Source organism: Pleurodeles waltl, chromosome 7 (assembly GCF_031143425.1).
Source record: "Pleurodeles waltl isolate 20211129_DDA chromosome 7, aPleWal1.hap1.20221129, whole genome shotgun sequence".
NCBI classification, from domain to species: domain Eukaryota; kingdom Metazoa; phylum Chordata; class Amphibia; order Caudata; family Salamandridae; genus Pleurodeles; species Pleurodeles waltl.
The window spans coordinates 597802293-597824169 of record NC_090446.1 but is presented as its reverse complement, the minus strand read 5'-3'; the positions used below and the strand labels follow the sequence as shown (position 1 = coordinate 597824169).

Genomic DNA, 21877 nt, shown 5'->3' with positions numbered 1-21877 from the left:
TCGCTGCCGGATAGGGCGGCTGTGTGTCGCTCTTCCTGTAAATATTAGGGTCAACTACAACATTGAAGTCCCCGCCCCACAGTAAGGTACCTGGCCCCAGCAAATCAAGAAGCTGCTAGACCTCAGAGAAGAATTCTGGATTATCTATGTTTGGGTCATAAATCAATAAAAGCCTGATGGGACGGTCATACAGTACGCCTGACAGCATAATATACCTGCTGGATTGGTCTCAAAGCACCTCCCTAATCTGCCACCACAGGCCTTTTTGGGTAAGGATAGCCACCCCCTGTGCATAGAAAGAGTATTGAGGTGCATGACATTCACCTATCCATCTCACATGCAGGCGCGACCTGGTGTTATCTCTAAGGTGTGTTTCTTGCAGCATGCATATATCAACCCCATGACGTTAGAGGTAAGCAGATACCTGACGAATTTTACACGCATCATTAAGACCTCTGATATTCCATGTCAGCAACTTAGAGTTAGAGCCATTCACTGTGCCCTGTGAATCTCAGATGCATTCACCCAATGCCGTGGTTGTATGCGATCTGATAATTCAAGTGTGCCAACTAATGTAGAAGAGGGGATAAGAAACAGGAAATAAAAACCAACAAACAATAAATCACAATATTCCCTCCTACCCTCCACCCTCATTGATCTCCCAATCGGGTCAGACCTACCAAACCCACCCAGATAACAACTCTCGCAAAGAGGGAGCAATTACTCCACATCGGACTCATCCTGGGGGGCGATGGAGATGCCACAGTTGCCCGCACCCAAACGGGGACATGTGGTTAGAGGAAGCAAATATCAGGTCCATGAGCTGGCCAGGCAGCCGTATGCGGTGCTCAAACACAAAAGCATCCCTTCAACATGTTAGCAGTCACTACAGCATCATCAGTCAATCGTTATCGCTCAAGTGTTCCTCTCCACCAGCTTCCTGTTCAGCCGGAGCAACAGCGGGCTTTTTGGGAATCCATCTCTCAAATTATGCCGCCTTCTTAGGATCTGTAAAGAAATGCAGCTTGCCCCCAACTTGTACTCTCAGTTTTGCCAGGTAGATCAAGGAGTATGAAGAGTCTGTTTGGAGCAGTGACCGTTTCTTAGACAGGAAGTCTCTGCATGGGGCCTGGCCCGCACATTTGTAGTCAAGGAAGATGGTACCACTGTTGTTTTGATAGACAATAGGGGGTCGCTCCCGTGCCAGACGGAGGACAGAATCTCGATCTCTATAGTTTAGAAGTCTAAATTATTGGGCGGGCTGGTGCTCCAGGTGGTGGCCTCTGCCCAAGTCAACAATGGGCACGCTCAACTACCGGAACGGATGACAGGGTATCAGGAAAGAATGTCTTGAGCATGTCCTCTACAAAGTCTTCCATGCTGCCCATTGCTGTAGACTCCGGATTACCCAGAATGCGGAGATTGTTTCTCAGTGAGCACGCCTCTAACGCTTTATACTTGTTCCTGATGACTTCCAATACTTTTTTCATTTGTAGAAGGCCATCATCCAGGTCCGAAGTATGACATTCCAGATCGTGGTCATCTACCCTATCTTTGTGGTAGTCCATTCTATCCATTAGCTGGTCCAGCTTCTAATCAATGCCCACAAGGCTCTGCTTCAGATCAAGGAACAGGGGGCCTCATTACAACCTTAACGGAGGGGATTACTCTGTCCCAAACGAGACAGATATCCCACCCACCGTATTACAAGTTCCACTATATTCTATGGAACTTATAAAACGGCATATGGGATATCCGTCACTTTTGCGAAAGAGTAATCCCCTCCACCAAGGTAGTAATCAGACCGATTGTCTTTATTGATGTTGTTTGTACATCAACTTCAGGAGGAACGTGCACAGGATCGACACCTTCACACATCCTGCCTGATGTCCCAGCTTTTTGGGGCATCAAATGATAGATTTGACTGTTTATGGTCCGTCTTCCCCATGTCTAACTGCCCAGGCATGGGAATAGATGTGCAGCACTGGCAGTGCAGTCAGGATGTCCATTATAAGGGTCACAGCGCAGCCCAGTGAGCCCCAACAGTCATTAAGGGGGCACGCCACAGGATCGTGCCGCAGGTCAGCAGGGCAGAAGCAGAGTGATCCCCACAGGGGCTGGTTAACAAGTGCTGCCGACAAGTGCAGTCCAGTGGAGTTACAGGCACTACACCCTCTCTAGGTACGCACACAGGGTCACTGGGGGTAGGAAGTTGCTTCAATACCTCAGGGTAGGGCCGGCAGCAATGTCAGCCTCAGAGGGTAAACTGCCACATGTAGAAAAAAGATCCAGTAGGACCGATCACAGAGCTTAGGCCGCTGCTACAGGCACCAGCCTGCGCACGCAGTTGAACAAGGCTGCGCTCAGCCTTAGGAAACAGGGAGGGGGCGTCACCCTTGCCCTCCAAGTGCAGGCCACGTCTTCCAGCACTCGCAACAGCCCGTGCATGGCCCAAAGCAGGCCCGATCGCACCTCCGCTCCAGGCCCAGGAGTCAGTCTGCTCTCCCAGCTCCGCAGGCTCCTCTTCCGCCCGCTGGAGTTCTCCATTAGGCCATGCCCAACAATAATGCGCCAGGGAGGCGCTTGGTGAAACTACCTCACCTTCTCCTCCCACACGGATAGCGGTGCACTGGGTGGGGGGTGGCACAGTGCCTCACGTTGCTCCGCAGGCTGCCCAAACATGGAGCGGCACAGCAAAGCCAGATCTTCCGTGTCCCGGCACCGTATCGGGCCATGCAAAGCTGCTTGCCAGTCAAGAGCTGCCCCGACTATGACCACAGCCTGGCGAGGCCACAAGGAGTCAGGATCAAGGTGTGGCCATCTTGCAATCGGGCCAAGCCATGCCCCCAGACTGCCAGCAAAAGTCTGCCAGTCCTGAGCAGAAAAAAATAAAAATGACTCACTCACACTGGGAGAAACCACCCATGGCGTAAGGTCATTTTTATTTTTTATTTTTAAAACAACAATTTTGAAAACAACAAAAACTTTCCTGAGGGGTAGCATCAAACATTGTGGATGTTTAGCAAAGCTACAGTGTCTTCAGAGTTGTCAGAAAGGCCAAGACACTTGGATTAAACCCTGTCCACCAGAAAGTAAGAAAACCAGTTACATGCTCAGTGTGTCACTCGTGTTAGATGAATTATCTGGTGGATCAGGAGAGGGTGACATAGAGTAGTGAATGTGGCAGATAACTCCAGCATAGCCAACTACCCTCATTCCCTGCATTCAACAGGCCATGTCAAATGCAGTCTACATGTGTCTCTGTCCCATTCCACCCAGGAGCTGCATCAAGAATGACGCCACCAGATTTAAGCTCAATTAACCAAGTTTCTGTTTTATCGACCATCTTGGTGATAAGGACCTGAAAGGTGCAGTAACAATAGGGAAAATTACACAGGGTAACACAGAGAGGTCAATTGAAAGTCAGTTAAGGACTATAATCTTCTCCATCCCTGTTAAGCTTGTTATTATTCCTTTTCTACATTTACTTTCCCTGGGGGCCTTTTTCTAGTATACCTGGCCTGTTAACTTCAGCATTGTCCGATTCTTCTGGGTTGACATGACGTTGTTATTTTCACCGCTGTCCTTCTGGTAAGTTTATTGGTTGTGTCCTGTTATTATGGTAGCAGTGCTTTTTCAACTTTTTACTGCTCATTGTCAGTCCGTATTAATGTAGTTTCCCTTCTATGTTCAGTGCCCCAGGCACATTTTTATTTTACTCCTGATGATGATCCTAGTATTGCTAAAAGGATCAAAACATTTGACTTTGACACCTTCTTCCCAAGTGAATTGCCCATTACATGTATAAGGCCTACGTTGAGTCTTTGTTGAATTGTGACTCATCAGATGTATTTATTTGTGTCACAAATTTGGCTGAGTCTGTTCTTATTGAGCATGTTTTCCCACTTACATTTATTTGTGTAATTTAATTGCTAATAAAATATATCTTGTGTTGACTGAACTGTGCAAATGGGTATGATTGTTCTCCTGTATGCCTATATATATTCTTTCATCACTTAATTAGGAACCATTGTTTTTTAAATAATTATATGTGAACCCCTGGTCCCTTGTTATCCATGGGTGTCCCTTGTTGTTTATAACATCATATCGACCTATGGCATTTGACACCCTCTTCTGCTACCAAGTATCTTAAACTCCTATGCAGGCCCTGCCTGTTTCTACTTCACCATGAAATCCAAGGCCATCCCATATCACAGGTTGCTGTTTGATGACCACAGCTGTCCTGGTACCTCAGATGCATTCATGGCACAGGATGTCTTCAGGTATCACCTCCTCCACTCTGCATTGGACTAGAGTTGATTCATTCTCACCTGGATCACCAGCTTAGTGAAGGGCTCTGTCAGTATCTTCAGCAGGTCTGGGGCATCTTTGCCACTCTCAATCTTAAACATGGCCACCACCAACCTAGTGACATGGTGCAGGTAGCCAGTGGCAACCTCAAAGGGCAGTAGGATCAGTACTGATAGCCAGTTGAAGCAGTCATGCACAGTTGCTCCAGCAAAAGCCCTGGGAAGAAGAGAAATGAGACCCTTCAGAGATTGATTCTACCTAGAATACAGGTAACTTTGACTTTTCATGTATCACAAATTCCTGGAAGGTTTTGCTGTCACTCTCCCATAGGTTGGGGTCTTTCCAGAAAAATGTGTTTACCTTGCAAGACCAGCCCAACCTACAATGAAATTTAAGACGCAGTTCACCTTTTTCGGAGGAAGTCCCATCTTGAGTAGAGCAATCAGGTTTTGTAATCAGGTGCAATGAATCTATAGAGCAGCATTCGGCATTTGTAAGGCCCATTGTTTTTCTTTGGACTTAGTAGGGGTCAGGCTTGTGACTATCCACCAAATGCGTGTCATGTGATCAGTAGAGCATGTGTGACACTTACGGTATGTTTGTGTCTGCGTCTGTCTGTCCCAGATGTTAGATCAGTATTTCACTGTCCAAGTGACCATGTTTTCTGGGTACACCCTATCCTGAATGTTACCCCACACATGACCTAGCAAGGAGTCCTGCCCCACGCCTGTGTCGTTTTCCTCTGCCACCCCACCAGAGTCTTACCGTGCACTTGAACTAACCTCCCAGTGTGACCCAGTCTTGTGTCTTTTTCCTGCCCATGATCCCACACTAGCTTGGCCTCCTCCCATGCCAGTGCCCTGTCCCACACCAGTATCTTGCCTCATTATGCTTGTGGCATGTGCTGTCCCATGGCACTTACCTGGACTCAATCACATGTTTATTTATTTAGTTATCTGTTTATTGTTTATTTGTTTATTTATTTAATTTAGACATTATATAACATTTTGATCAGAAATGTTTTGCATTAGACCAAGCATGCACTACAGTACATAGGATAATAACTGTATTGACTCGAGTCACAAAAACCAATGTGCTTGTTAACGTAAAGTGTTATAGGTACACCAGTGTTACATAAATTATCTCTCGTCCAAAAAACAAACATTAACAAACAGACATCTTACAAATATACAGCAAAAAAGGATTGCTCTGGACATGTTCTGAGAAGTGCAGGTGTTTTTAAGTCAGGGTCTCTGGCTGGCCCATTCTGTTGGTATCCAGTGAAGCTTCAGGCTGAGCTACAGAGGAGAGAGGGATCTGAGAGAAGATTGGTCCAGGGGAATCTCACAGATGGCCCTGTTTGTGTGGTTTTAGTCATGTCTACAAACTGGCTACTAACATATCAGTGATGTATGTGGCTTAAAGCTATTTTGTTTTGGAGAACATTCCACAAATGACACAATTTCTTGAGGGTTGAGGAAAAGTTCCTTGCTCCATAAAGGTTTCCTTAATGGCCCGGTTTAGGGTGAACAATTGTAAGCATTTGTCTTTTCCCAAAGATCGATATCTCCCAGGGCTTCCTCAACAGAGATAAAGAAGTAATGTGAGATGCAAGATGGAATCACTGTAAACTTCACCTCTTACAGTTCCCTTGTGCAAATGAAGGAACACCCTCTCATGATAACTCTAGCGCTACTTGTCCGCCAGTGCCCCCAGTATCACAGACGGGGACGCACAAGTGTCTGGAGCCACTTTTGTTTACCATTGTGCCCCAGGGCACAATGTAGAAACATGGCCCGAGTGTTCCTGCAGTGATCGTATGTGCAGGGTCGGACTGAGACCATCAAATCACATTAAAAGTGGCCCCCATTAGCGAATGGGTTAGCTAAAAAAAGTAGCCCACATTTGCAAATCAGGGTTTTAAGCAGGTTTTAAACCAGTTTTAAACTTGGAAAGACAAGCTATATAGGTGTTTTGCAAGATATGAGATTGTGTATGCATATGTACTTGCTGCAGGCAATTGTTGTGATATCAGAGAAATCAATAGTAAAAAATGGCAAACCAGACCATAAACTCGGTCCACAAACAGGAAAAAAACACAGCCCACAAACTGACCTATCAGACCAACATGTTCGATGTTGTCTGATTCCCCTTCAGAAAAGTCCGACCCTGCATGAGTGCACAGCTGCTGAAGAAGCATAACATTCACTTTCTTAAGTAAAATGTATATTTATTCTATAATAATACAGCCCTATACCCCATGTTTAAGGTGTAAAATAGGGAGGCCTAGAGAGTTGTATTCAGGTTCAGTGTATTTAACAAAAACAGATCTCAGAGGACTTGACCATCATGTGTCCTTGGATCCACAAGATAATACATTCCCCAAATAGTGGTTTTTAATCTCTGCAAGCTCACCCAGCCCTTTTGTTGATTGGTTTGTAGGATCCAGGGACTGGATTGAGCCTAGTCACTGCATTCATGGTTTAAAGAAACACGATGTAATCGCCATGAAAATGTGATTTCTTATGGGGCACGCATTGTACAACCTGTTCCTTCTTCCTGTCGAGGTTATAATTTAGGGATGTTTGGATCAAATTTAGAGTCCAAAGTTTCGTGGGGACAAAATATTGTGTGAAGAATATCAAGGACAAGGATATTGTGAAGGTAAGTTTCTATGGGTATGCAAAGTTTTTCAATATTTGACTCCACATATCTGTACCTTGACAATATATGTATCTTCAAGGTACATAGAAGTGGAGTTAAGAATAGTTAATCTATACTTACCTTTTTGCATTTACCTACTCGATATTTTGATCCACAATATTTTTGACACAATATTCTGTTCATACAATATTTTTGTCCTCGATATTCTGTCAGTGGTCCGATTTGTGTCCTGTATAAACCCAACCTGGGTCGAGCGGCTGGGAGCAGGATGGAGTAGGTGCACTGACACAATGCTACCTTTGATGAAAGTGTGACTACAAAGGGCATCGTCCTAGCTCCAGACCAGAGGCCTGTATCCCTATAACATAGGGTATGTAAAAGCCTACTTTGCCACTCTGGTAGGACTTGAGTGTGTTAGTGTAATAATTTCACCTGTGAGGTAGAACAGAAATCTGCTCACTCATGCTTGATTAGAGATCCTTAGCCCTGAAGAATGTCGCAGACCAGGTTAGGCTCAGTGTAAGGGCAGAAACAGGTTGGCTTTCTCAAAAATGAGTTGAGTCATTATACTCAGGATTACCATCAACATATGTTCTTAACCATACCATCGGACACCACTATTAAAGGTGAATTACGCCAATAGTCTGCTACGTATTTTTAGCTTAACTGGATCCCACTACTATCCAGAAAGCTTTATCTAAGAACTCCCTCTTGGTGTAGTTCACCATGATGTTGAGTCTGGCCTGGTGGCACTGTCCTACCAGGTTGGGGGGAGGTGGTCAATGATGAAGCATGACATGACCAAGTGCGTTAGACCACCTCTTCCATAAGGAGGAATTACCTGCACACTCATCAGCACAACAGTCTCGACTAAAGACCACGAACGGTAATGGTGACAGGAACGCGGTGACAGGAACACAATGAATAGGATTGTGGCCGTACCGAGTAACCTCATTCCCTCCACACATTTTGTGTGTATTGTTTTGACGACGGAAGAACGTGTGGAGGGTTTACCTCTCACCTCTCTCTCTGTATTTGGTAAACCCAAAAGAGAGCCATTCAACTTGGTGACACTCACCTGCAGAGCCGAATGCACTGCTGACCAAAGTATACCCCGCGCCAAGGGCAGCTCATGCTCTTTCTAACCAGGCTTTGGAGAGCCGGCATGCTTTAAAATGGGGCATTTTTACTTATATCCTTGAGGGTAGAAGGACTTTAGCTTTAAGGGCCAGATGCATGACCATTTTATTTTGGGAGACTCTAATTGCGACTTTTTGTGAGTCACAATTAGAGACTCACTAAATGAAATCTACAGATGTGTCTCAGACACATTTAGCGATTCCCAGTGGGGTTGCAATGACCTACCTCATCAATCATGAGGTAGGTCACAATTTGAGACCCCATTAGAAATGGCCACACTCACAGGGATGGTGGCCTGCTCTGTACAGTAGGCCACCACATCTGTGACTGCTTTTAAATGGAGCTGTTTTTTTTAAATGCACCCCATTTTCCTTAAAGGAAAACAGGATGCATTTCAAACAAAAAGATTAAAAGTTTTCTTTTAATTTATTCAGAGTAGGCAGTGCTCCGTGTGACCACTACCTTCGCTGAAAAAATATTTAAACTTCCATTCACAAAGGGAAAGGAATCCCTTTGGACCCCTTCCCGTTTGCGAATGGGTTCCACCAATTTGAAGCTGGTGGTAACTGTGAATGTTTTGCAACCGCATTCATGGTCACAAAACATTCCTACATGCCAGTGCGATTCGGTATTAGGACGGTACGCCCTAAACACATCCCTTCCTAATACTAAATCGCAAAATGTAATTCGGTAAACAAGCTGTGGAGTCAGATTTTGCTTTGGTACACAGAAAAAAGTATTTTTCCGGTCGCCAACAGTCTGATGGGCCGCGTGCGACCGGTAAAATGATTCATACATCTGGCCCCAAATCTCATCAGTCCATCGTGCAAGGGACTAGGTATCCCATAGGACATTGGTTCCCAACCTGTGGTCCAGGGACCCCTGGGGGTCCGCGAAGCCTCCTCGGGGGTACGCGACTGCTTAGAAAATTAAATAATATTAATAGATTAGGGGCCATATGCAGGTAGCTTTTTGCACATCGCAAACAGCGAATTTCGCTGTTTGCGACGTGCAAAAAGCACTTTGCGATGCACAAACCCAGTTTTGCGATTCAGTAACCTGGTTACCGAATCGCAAAATGGGTTTGCAACTCGCAATTAGGAAAGGGTGTTCCCTTCCTAATTGCGACTCACAGTGCAATGTAGGATTGTTTTGTGACCGCGAACGCTGTTGCAAACCAGTCGCAGTTCGCACCCATTTCAAATGGGTGCTAACTCATTTGCAAAAGGGAAGGGGTTCCCATGGGACCCCTTCCCCGTTGTGAATGTCACTGTAAACATTTTTTCAGAACAGGCAGTGGTCCTACGGACCACTACCTGCTCTGAAAAAATGAAACGAAAACATTTCATTTTTTGTTTTTGTAATGCATCTCGTTTTCCTTTAAGGAAAACGAGCTGCATTACAAAAAAAAAAACTGCTTTTGTTTGAAAAGCAGTCACAGATATGGTGGTCTGTTGTCCGCAGCAGGCCACCATCCCTGTGAGGGCCACCATTCGCAAGGGGGTCGCAAATTGCAACCCACCTCATGATTATTCATGAGGTGGGCATTTGCGACCCCCTTGCGAATCGCAGATGGTGTCAGGGACACCATCCTACATTCGGATTTGCGAATTTCGTACACGTGGCCCTGGGTCCCCAGCTTTCAGTAATGACTCAGTAGGGGTCTCTGGATTCCAATAATGATTCAGTGGGGGTCCCCGGGTTCCAATAATGATAAAGTGGGGGTCCACAGATGTCAAAAGGTTGGGAACCACTGCCATAGGAGAAAGGGGGTAGGTAAAGCTAATGCAATAGGGTTTTTACTTGATGTTGCACAATGGACACTACAGGGTGAGTAGTATAGAAGGAAGAAGAAAAAATTGGCATGTAGTGATCGCCAGAGGTCTCATAGGATAGTATATATATATATATATATATATATATATATATATATATATATATACTCAGAGACATGTACACGTAGTGTACGTAGTGTAGTATTCTGCCCAAAAGCTAGCTCTGGTTCACTCTGTGTAAGGGATGTTAGCCAAGCCCTCGGTGGGATGTTGGAGGGGCTGGGCAGATTTGATTTTGAACTTGCCCCTTCTTTCCTTCTTTATAGTCTCGGGGTGTGCTAAATACTATGGGCATCCTAAATTTAACTTGATGCTTCACTCCCCTCTTTACAGAGATATTGGAGTCCTGGTAAAGTTATTAAGAAAATCAAAGTGTGGTAAAACACACTGAGGGTTTGGGGGAACTAAAAGGAGGCTATTCTGATGGTGAGGCCAGACACTGGCAAACACCAACCAGACATTTCCCTTCGGTTTATGCCTTCTGGTTATTGATTGTTCTTGAATTGCAACATTTTCACATATATCTGGAGAATTCAATGTAGTTGCTGCCTGTGTGTCTGAGGGTTTGTTGTCAGTGAAGAGGAAATATATGTTGCAAGAATACAAAGTGCCGTCACCAGTTCTGGGCACTAAAAAAGTACTCGCATATTTAGTGGTAACATTACACTGCTGTCTATTTTGTGGCTTCGACAACTTAACATGGAGAACACGAGTAGCCCCTGACTTGCCAAATTGCTTGCATTTCTTTCGAGAGGTCCTGATTACATGAGCCCACAGTCCATCATTTGACGCCGGACTGCCAAGCCTGTAAATATCACATAACGCTGTTTGACAGTGTACATCACTTTTTCTGAAACACTCCATGAGTGGGATGCCAAGAACCACTGTGACCTACGTGGCAGATTGCAGCGGTCACATCATGAGTAGGTGTGATGGTGGTGTGCCCTGTGTGCCCTACTAACAGAAGGTTGAGTGGCTACACTGAAAGGTTCTCCAGACCTACACAGTAAGTAGGTCAGCCTCCTCTGTCAAGCTGGTGACAGAAACGGTGGCACTGGACATAACAGCAATGTACTGTGTTGTACTGTTTCCATATAGCTATCTCTTACCCTTTGTGACGACCAAAGCTCTTTCTTGGTGGGTTAGTAAGTACCCACTCCGAACCATGTATAATGCACTTCCTCCCACTGACAATGCTATGAAGTCCCCTGCTTTTCATAAAGCTCCTGTGAATCCATCTTGCTGGTGGCTGAAAGGGTGCTGGTGGTAGTCAGGGGTGTGTGGGACATACTGGGTGACGTTTGTAAGATTTAGAGGCATGGTATACGCATATTGTTTGGAGCATTACTATACGGAGCACTAGGAGGGAGTAATGTCCCAGTGCAATGTTATGGAGAGGGGCATGAGGATAGGGAAGACCAGGAACAGAGAAGGTTTGGAGTAGCAGGATAGGGAATGGGCATGCTATTCCCTTGACACACTGATCTGCACTCGGGTTCTCTTCCTAAAAGGAACAATCAGGAAGAATTTTCTTTGGTACAATGGGGAAGCTGAATTTGGCTCAGAATATGACACAACCTGCCTACGTTGGATAGGACGACATGTATCGCTAGGTATGCACAGTCACGGTCTGCTATGAAGGTGGTCGTCCTTCTTTCAGTCTTTCAATCCACAAGTCACCTTACTACCTTATTGAATCAAATATAGGCCTTAGCCAGGATGTTCTCACAGGCCGATAAAGAGGACACTGCATGCATTGCTTACACTTGGTCATCCTTATAACTAATGGTAAGTAGGGGGGGTTGCAGTGGATTTGGTAGACTCAAAGAATACATGAGTTATATTTGAGTTATTAATCCCTCAATATCTTCTAGGAAGAAATTCTCCGGCTATGTTCTGTGTTTCCCTTGGATGTATGGACAGGGTGTCATTGGACTGATGATGACAACTGCCTTTCAATAAGAGTGATAGTACATGGAACCAAAGAGATGACCATACTTGAGGCTGCTTATGACTAGACTGTACTCAGACACATGATAGGTGACGGTGTATTGCTTCCAATTTGTCTAAGCACTGGCAATAGCTGAAGGTAACACTCCAACCCATTGATCTTTTTCCCATCATGACACCTCTGATTAGACCCAGCCTTATGCAGCCACTTACATGAGAGTGGCAATGCTGAGACTCCAACTTCTGCATAGGGGACAAGGGATGCAATGATCTGGGCTCGGACCACTGTCTTTCAGCCTAACCCCTGAAAATACCAAGAGGTATTACCCCTTCCCTCTACCACTGATATGGCAGAGCTGATGGTACACCACAAGATGCTGTAGCTTATGTATAGAAAGACTAATGTAAGGTGCCGAACTGCAGAGGAGTGAGGAACTGGTCACAGGGATCAGCGAGAACCCTCATACAAATGGTACTGGGGGCTAAATCACCCATGGACATGTTGTGATGCAGTGAGTCAAGGGGTAATGGGGAGAGCTGAAGAGGAGAACAGGTAAGGTCCAAAGGACCTGCCAGCACCACTTCTCATCAGTGACAGCTGCCTGTATATGGTGAATCCACAGATTGCTATTATTCTGTACACATTAAGACCACACAGGCTCTATGTGGGAGAATTTGGAGAAGGTGGATTCTCTCTCACTATTGCACCCAAAGAACTTAAAAAGAACATCAGATAAAAGAAAGATTTTTCTATCAGGTGTCATGCGTTAGCCTCCCAGGTGGGCAGTGAATAGGAGGATCTCCTGGCTGCCAATTTAACTCCAGGAGAGACTCTATTTCCCAATTTGCTGAAAGTCATGAACGCTACTGCGATTGAGTGTAGCATGAAAAAGAAAGGCAGTACACTGTCTGTGGGCCATCAGTGAATCACTTCTGGAAGCCGGGGTCCTCTGCCTAAGCAATTTATACAATTTGAACCTCAAACCAAATACACAAAATATGAACTATTGTGTTTGATTCCACAAATATGTGAACATCAAAATTGTAATTTTAATGGAAATGTTCAAAATGTGAATGTATTTCTAAAGGATGAAACAATATTCTAAGTTCTAGCATAACACTTCGCCTATTTTGCTCCTAATGCATTCTCTCTCTCTGTCTGCACAAAGAACTGCTTCGATTGAGGCAGCTAGGCATCCATACTAGATTCCTTTAGAAGTATTTGTGCTGCTCCCTTGGATCAAGTTAAGGAAACCATCTTATTTTTTTAGTGTCTAATTTCAAATCCCTTCCCATTTACAAAGCATTTTAAAACTGCTCAATTTAGCTGTTTATGTTTACATGCATTATTAATTTGCTGATGCTATTTAGGTTTCTAAACAGCCACAGACCTCCTGAGTAGGCATTGCAGAACCTCAGGGATAGACGGACCACAGGTTAAGAACTGCTGATGTGTAGGTGGTGGTTTGGGTGGTTAGATAGGCTGCATTTTGATTTATATATTGTGTGGTATTAGTGATGTAGAGTGTCGATGTAGGATGTAAGATGGCAGACATGGGGTAGGTGTTGGTCAGGTACTGCTGTATGTGTTGGAACATGTACTGGTGTACATGGATGTAAATAGTAGTACTCATAATAGTGTGTGCAGTAGCATGTATGGTAATGGATGTATCTAAATGTATAGATGTCTGTGCAATATTGGCATTACACCTACTACATAACCCCTCCCGGCCTGGACTCCTCATGAAGGTGGTGGTGTACACTGTGGCTGGTGATGGGGTAAAGTGTAAAGGTCATGGGGAAAAAAGAAGATTGTGATATGGGTATATTTTATAAGTGGGGTAGATGTTGTCCTTAGAGCGATGTGGGAGTTTGGTGTTGTTATAGATTGTAGGTTGTGGCACATATATATATTCTCTGAAAAATCCAAAGGTTACAGACAAGTTATAGTTAGGTTCTGAATTTACTTGTACAAAACCACAGAAATTCAGCAGTTATAGTTAGAGTTATTTCAAGTTACTATAACTCGGGTCCTCGCCATGCACAGTTTTCTCATCAATAATTTTATTGCAAATGTTGCAGTGATAATAACAAAGATGCCATAGAAGGTGTCATCAATGATATAATACGTGGTGTAATTAGCTGTGCATGGCGAAGGCGCAAGTTATAGTTACCTTAAAGTGCAAGCTATAGTTACTTGAAATAACTCTAAGTATAACTGCTAAATTTCTATGGCAGGGGTCTCCAACTGGTTGACCGCGAGCTACCGGCAGCTTGCCAAGGCCCGTGAGTAGCTTGCACCACCATTTTAAAATTGAAACCCTTATTGTGTTTTTAGTATTTTATGGCCTTTTTTAAAGGCAGTTGCCAGCCCTCACCCAACCAGCTGCTCTGATAGGATTAACTGAGTTTAGATGGGGATAGGTAGGGCGGGCTGAAGAGGACGATAGTGTTCATCATCTCCACCACATGCGATGCCGCAGCCTGGCCCTGCGCTTTCATTCTGCGTAACGTGTGCCAGTGCGAAGCAGCGTGGGCAGGAAATCTTGGTAGTGTGGCACAGGCAGTCTGTGAGGAGCAGCAGACCAATCGGTAATCCCTGGCCTGAATTTAACAGTGCTTATCCGGGGCAGACTGAAGATGATGATGTTGTTAGTCATCTAAATCATCTCTGGACCCATCACAGCCAGCTATGGAGCAGCGGGGGTCTGGAAAGCTTGGTAGCATTTCAGTGCTGCAGGCAGGATTGAACTGCTAGCCTACAAGCACCCGCAGCACCTGCCTTTTCCAGGCTGCACTGCATCTTTGGCCTACACAGACATATATATATATATATATATATATATATATATATATATATATGTCTGTGACATATATTGTATATTGGGTGAGAATATATATATATACTCAGCCATATATATACATATATGGTAGTTATAGTTGGGACCTAGTTTCTATAGAAAAAGCATTTATTGACTTGCCCATATATTTCGCGCCAGTTAATGAATCTTCACAAAATTCTCCCAAAAGAGTTGACGCTCACTGCAGCTGCTGTCTGGAAAGTTTTGGGGTGATCCATCAAGCGGGAGCTGAGAAAAAGGTGGGGTCCCAAACCTTAATTTCCCCATGCAAAATTCCCATAGGGTTTTTGAACAGGGCTACATCCTGAACCGCTGGACGGAATTACACCACATTTGGCAAAAGGTAGCTCTTAGTTCAGAAAGGGACCCTTTTGTTATTCGGCATAATCCGTTCAATAGTTTTTGAGATATTAAAGAAAATTCAAATTAGTATATATAGGGATGCGAAGGCTCCGCGAACCCTCCCGATCTCGTGCTGAGATCTGATTGGCTGCTAACACTTCAACAAGGAAGTGTTGGCAGCCATCTTGGCAGGCGCAGCTCCTCCGCGAGGGCGGAGAAGTGTCGCCCCCCTCGATAGAAGCAGCAGCTGCAAACCTTTTACTACAAAACGATAATAAACTATTTATTATCGTTTTGTAGGAAAAGGTTTGGGGCACTGGGTATGACAGCCATGTAGGGGAGTGCACAGACCACTCCCCTCAGTGAGCATGTATGTTTGGCCACCGGTCTCAGGCCGGCCAAACACACATGTGCACTGTGCTGAGCTGGCACAGGCTCCCAGTCTGCCTCAGAGTGCCCTGACTGGGTGCCCCCAGCCAATCCTAACGCTTCTCTGAGCAGCGTCAGGATTGGCCATAGGGCAGGCTGGGAGCCTGTGCCTGCAACAGAGGAGTGGTTCGGTGGTGACAGCAGCAGCGGTGACAATGCAGGTAAACGTATTTATCTCTTTTTAATCCCTGTCCCAGCGTGCCACCCCACCCCTACCAAGTATCGCGAACAACTCCTGCATCTTGAGACTCAGCTTCAGCGAGTCCCTGAAAAACAAAATTTAAAAAAGAAAAGGGGTCAGTGTTGGGGCACCCTGACCCCTTAGCTCTGGTGCTGGGGTCCCAGAGGGACCCCGACAGGGCAAAGAAGCATTTAATTTTTTTATTGTCAGGGAGAGTCACAGAGGTTTCAGCAAAAATAAAAAACATTCCAGGGCTCTTGTGCTTGTTTTGGAAAAAGCCCCCAGGTGGGCCTGCTCCCGGGGCACTGTTTACAAAAAAGGAAGAGGATGCACAGAGCCCCCCTCCTGAGGCTCATTGAGCTCCAGGGACCAACACGTCCCCGGGGCTAAATATTTGTAATGGGGGTGGGGCACCCGACCCCGTCCAAGCCCTGCGGATCACCACCTCCCAAGGATAAATCAGAGTAATGGGGGGGCCCCGTGGACCCCTGGCCCCCAGGGACCACCACCTCACTGTGGCCAAATGATCAGTACTAAGGGGGCCTTGCAAATCCCTCTGTGCCCTGGAGACCACCACCTCCCTGAGGCCAAATGAGCAGTAATAGGGGGGCCTCATGGAGCTTCCCATGGCCTGGGAACCACCAAATCCCCGGGGCTAACTTAAAATTAATGTGGGCCTTGCAGGCCTGCAGGGCCCCGTGGACTACCGCCTCCCTGGGGCCAAAATAAGTTTTGAAAGTGGGAGGGGGGCCTCATGGCCCTCCTAGGGCCCCAGGGACAACCACTTCCCTGAGGCCGGCCCATGAAAACAGAAGGGGAGGGCTGTGCAGTCCACCTCTGGAGCCAATAATGGCCCTGGAGACCGCAACCCCCAGCACATAACTGTTTGCTCTGACTTGGTGGGAACTTTGACAGCTCCTGCCAAGTCAGAGCAAACACAACTCTGCTTGCAGGAAGCGAGAGCTGTCAAACCACAGAGATGCAGGCAGGGAAACGGATGAAAGGATGGCTCTCACACACAGGAAGATACATGTTAGCAGCTTCCTGTGTGGCAGCAATGCTGGCTCCCAGAGGAGGCATTCAGGCTCCTTCCGCGGTCCCCACCACTGCTGACTAGGTACCATGTGGGCACCTAGGAGAAATGGCCAGGCCCCAAAGAATTGGGTCCCCGGGGCCAAAATCATCTCAGGGATGGGGGGCCGCACGGTCCTCCTCCCACATTAAAAAATATATATTTTAAGTCCAGGCCCCAGGAGATGGGGCCCATGCGGCCAAGATCCCCTCCCCTATCACAATCTGAAGTTCTTCGTGAAGGTGAATGCATCACTGGTCTATTAGAGCACAATCTGTATGTGACTGTGACAAGTAGGATTTTTTTTGTCCTTTCCTATTGAGAGCAGAGTCCATGGTTCTTCCTTTAAATTGCTACAAGTGTGCAAATATGCAAATCACCTGGAAGCTGTGCCCACTTGGCCCCACACTGTCCACCTTAGTAGTATGCAAAGGTCTACCCACATTTGCCAGGATGATGGACAGCTTACCAAAGGGCCACCTAGTGCATTTGCCACCAATTTTGGTGGTGCATTCTTGATACAGAGGAATATGAGGACATTTTCACAAAGCAAAGAAGCACTTACCTCATTTAGATAAAAGGAGGGACCCTGGTTTGGTAGAGATTTACGTTTTTGTAGTCTTGTTGTTCTCTATAGGAGAATTCATGTTATCGCAGAATTCTAGATAAAGATGCACTAGGAGCAACCATGTTGCCAAAACACGTACAAGGTCACTAGTGACATTTCCTTGTGCTCCATTACACAGCTGTAGTGTAGAATACATACTGGACATATACCCAAGGAAGAAGAACGAACTCCACTTGGGTAGATATTTTGTGCAAAGCTGTGGACAGTAATTTCAAGTAACTATAACTCATGCCCTAAGGTATCTATAACTCGCTCCCTCGGCATGCACTGCTAATTACCCCTGATATTACAGCACTTATGACAACTTTAATGACATCAATAAAAATATAAATGAAACATTAGCAGTCAAATTATTCAAAAGAAACTGTGCATGGCGGGGTGAGTTTATAGTTACCTTAGGGTGTGAGTTCTAGGTACTTGAAATAACTCTTAACTGCTAAATTTCTATGGTTTTGTACAAGTAAATTCACTATAATGCCCCTGTAACCTTTGGTTTTTGTAAGTGAATTTCTATGGTTTTCTTAATTCTATTTCCTTACTATAACGTCCTTGTAAACTTTGTTTTTTTCAGTAAATATATGTATATACTTACTTTAATACCTTATTACTTTAATAGCACCATGCGCTGTAAATGCATGCAAGGTAAAGGCACAGAAACATACCAGCATGGTAAAGAGACAGGGTTGCAAAGGCTGTTTTCCGTAGGGTATATGTGGTATTGTATGTAGATCTATCTTTTAGATAGTTGTACATTGCTTGAAAATCTGACACAGCAGTTGGTTCCAGTAGCAATGCATTGGACAAAGGTGGAGATGTAGGGTGAAGTTGGTGGTTTACGGTGCAGTGGGTGAAATAGGTTATGAGCAGTTGTGGGGTTTAAGTGTATTGTAAAGTGCAGTGGGTAGTAGTGATTGGGCTGAAGGTTGTAGCTAGCCTGTAGGCTGAAGCTGGGGAGGTGTAGAATAAATTATGAGGATTAATAGGGATGCATACGTGGTTTAAAGTGCTGGGTGTAGGTGGTGGGGCTAGACCCTAGTTGTAGATGGTGTGGGTGCAGAGTGGAATGTAGGGTAGGGTGGTGTGGGGTGTAGAGTGATGTATAGACAGAGAAGTGATAGCGTGTGTAGGTTGTTGAGTGGTGTATAATCTATAGGTGGGTCGATGGATGGTTTAGCTGTGCCTCGGTGATGCGGCTACACTGAAGTTTTTTCCTCTAAATACAATTCTTTCTTCCTCACTCATACTTTAGCCGATCCTGAGTTGTTGTTTTTTAAACAGGATCATTGCGCCATCCGTACAAAGTTGAGCGCAATATTTTGCAGGGGCATAGAATGCGTCCATTTTCTTATGATAATGGCAGTACTCCTAGTCCTACTCCCTCGCCTTCCTTTAAACCAATGAGGCTTCCTGCCTCCCACTAGGCCCTCCCATCCCCCTTTTAAACCCCCCCCCACCCCTACCCCCTCCTGTACAAAAACCAAGCCCAAGTAGCAACTCAGACAGTCCGTACCAGGAGGGCGGGAGGGAATGGAAAGGAAGGCGAGGGAGTAGGACTAGTAGTAATGCCATCATCGTAAGAAAATGGACGCTTTACCTCCCGTCCCTCCCTCGCCTTCCTTTAAACCAATGAGACATAGCAAGAAGCACACAGGAGACGGACACTAAGTTGCAAGAAGTTTATTACCATGCACAAAGGCCACCAATACCTCACCCCTATAACCTCATAGAGGACAAGACTCAGTGACCCAATACCGACTCAAACCACCCAAGTCCGACAGCCTATAATGCCGAACAAACGTCGAAGGAGAGGCCCAAGAGGCGGCCCTGCAAATTTCCACCACTGAAGTCCCCTGAAGCTCAGCCACCGTAGCCGCCATACCCCGGGTAGAACGACCCTGAATACCCTGAGGAGGAACCACCCCTTTCAAGGTAGAAGCCAACAGAATCAATGATCTCACCCACCGACTCAAGGAAGCCGTGGAAAGCTTCTCCCCTTTACGGGCCGGACCGAAATTCACAAACAGGGAATCACCCTTACGGAAAGGAGCCACCACACGCAGATACTCCAACAAAGCCCGTCGCACATCTAACAAATGCAAACGAACCTCCTCCACCGAGGAGGGATTCGACAAAAGGAAGGAAGGATGACCTCCTGGCGAGCATGGAAAGAAGAATTAACTTTCGGGATAAAAGAAGGCACCGGAACAAGAACCACCCGATCCTGAAACACCTTACAAAAAGGAAAAGAACAGGCCAAGGCCCCCAATTCTCCTAAACGGCAGGCCGAAGTAATGGCCACCAAAAAGAACGTCTTCAAGGAAAGATGGCGTAAATCACAGTCCCCCAGTGGTTCAAAAGGGGCAGCCGTTAAAGCATCCAAAACCAAAGAAAGATCCCATGAAGGAAAAGAACGTACAGGGCGAGGAAACAAATTAAGAAGCCCCTGAAAAAATCTAGGCATCAAACGACCCTCATCCGGAAGATTACGCCACGGACCTCTAAATGCCTGAATAGCCGCCCACTGCACCCGCAGAGACGCCACTGACAACCCCAATTGTGCACCATCCTGCAAGAACTGCATAACATCAAAGATAGACGCGCAGGTAGGATCCAATTCATGCCGTAAGCACCAAGACGAAAAAACCTTCCACTGCCTACCATATGAAAGCAAAGTGGAACGCTGTATGGAAGCCAGTAAAGTAGGACTCAAAGCCACTGGTACCCCCAGGCCCGTCAAACCCTGGCGTTCAACTTCCAGGCCGTCAAATGTAACCTCCTCAATGACCCCATTGAGAGGCAGGGAAACTCCAGGGGCGACGGACAAAGAGGAAGAGGCCACATCCGGCCGGATGCCATCAGCTGCAGCAATGGGAACCAATTCGCCCTCGGCCAATGGGGCGCAATCAGGATAACCCTGGCCCCCAGATGTCTCACCCTCAACAGAAAAGACCTGATCAGCTGAAACGGCGAGAAAGCATACAAAAGGCCCCTCGGCCAAGGACACGACATCCCGTCCACCTCCCAAGCCTGAGGACACCGAAACCGGGAGCAGAAGCGACCGAGCTTCGCATTTTCCGTGGACACAAACACATCCAGCACTGGAAGACCCCAGAGACGAACCAAATGAAGAAACAGTGACTTCCGGAGGGAGAAAAGTTGAGAGGAAGGAATCACCCTGCTCAGCAGATCCACCAGAACATTGACCACCCCCCGAATGTACGTAGCCCTGAGAGAAGGAACCCACACCTGAGCCCACAAAAAAATCCGCCTGGCCAGACTGAACAAAGCCCTTGACCGGGTCCCCCCCTGTCGGTTGACATAAGCCTTTGCTACTAAGTTGTCCGTCCGAACAAGAACCGCAGCTCCCTTCAGGGACACCTGGAAATGTATCAGAGCCAACAATACAGCCCTCAACTCGTGCCAATTCAACGACCGATTGGCCTCCAGCAGGGACAAGAACCCCCGAACCTGTGCCGACCCCATCCAAGCACCCCATCCGGAGAGACTGGCATCCATAGTCACCACCACCGGGCTCAGAGGAGACAAAGACACCCCTATCCGAAGATGATCGGAATCCAACCACCATCTCAACTCTCTGCGAATCAACCTTGACCCCGGAATCCTGGTCATCAGAGAACCGGACCCTGGCGCCCACCTTCTCAGGAACCAGGTCATCAAGCAAAGCAGATGGAAACGCTCCCAAGGGACCAGAAATATCACCGACGCCAAATGACCTTGCAGACGCAACCATAGAAGAGCACGGGGCAGTTCGTAACACCACCTCCCTCACCATGGACTGGAGCACACCTAACGTCTTTTCTGACACTGTCACCAAACCTAGAAGAGTCCGAAAACGAGCCCCTAGAAAAAACAGATCCTGGGATGGGACTAAATCTGATTTCCCCCAGTCGATTAAAAACCTGTGGTTTTGCAGGACCACCAGAACTCGGGCCACCTGCCTCTGCAACAGGTCCTGCGAGGGTGCATGAATCAGGATGTCATCCAGATATGGATGAATAAACACCCCTTCTGAATGCAGCAAAGCCACCAGGGGGGCCAGCACCTTTGTAAAAATCCGAGGAGAAGACTTGAGGCCGAAAGGTAGTACACAAAACTGATAGTGCTCCTGATCCACCGCAAACCTCAGGAACCTCTGAGACGTCTTTGCCACAGGCACATGCAGGTAAGTATCCTGCAGATCCAGAGACACCAGAAAGTCCCCTCAACTGTCCAATGGAAAGATAGTCTGAATTGACAGCATGCGGAAATGTACCGTCTTGATCCAAGCATTCACCTCCTTCAGATTGAGCACAGGCCGAAACCCCCCTGAAACTTTCTGAACTAGAAACAAGACAGAATAAGTGCCCTCACCTCTTTCTTCCAGGGTAACGCAGGAAATGGCCCCCTTGAACAGTAAGTCCCGGACTCCGTCCAGCAATGCCTCTCTCCGTGCCCCTCCTGTAG

The 21877-nt window shown here is 46.4% G+C and overlaps 1 protein-coding gene across 1 annotated transcript in view; it reads right to left on the bottom strand.

The window, feature by feature from the left end:
• SLC34A1 (solute carrier family 34 member 1) overlaps positions 1 to 21877 on the bottom strand; it is a 120223-nt gene that overhangs the window by 58813 nt on the left and 39533 nt on the right. The window contains exon 8 of the mRNA XM_069244486.1: positions 4332 to 4527. Coding sequence (XP_069100587.1) covers positions 4332 to 4527 — 196 coding nt within the window. The remainder of the gene's footprint in view (positions 1 to 4331; positions 4528 to 21877) is intronic.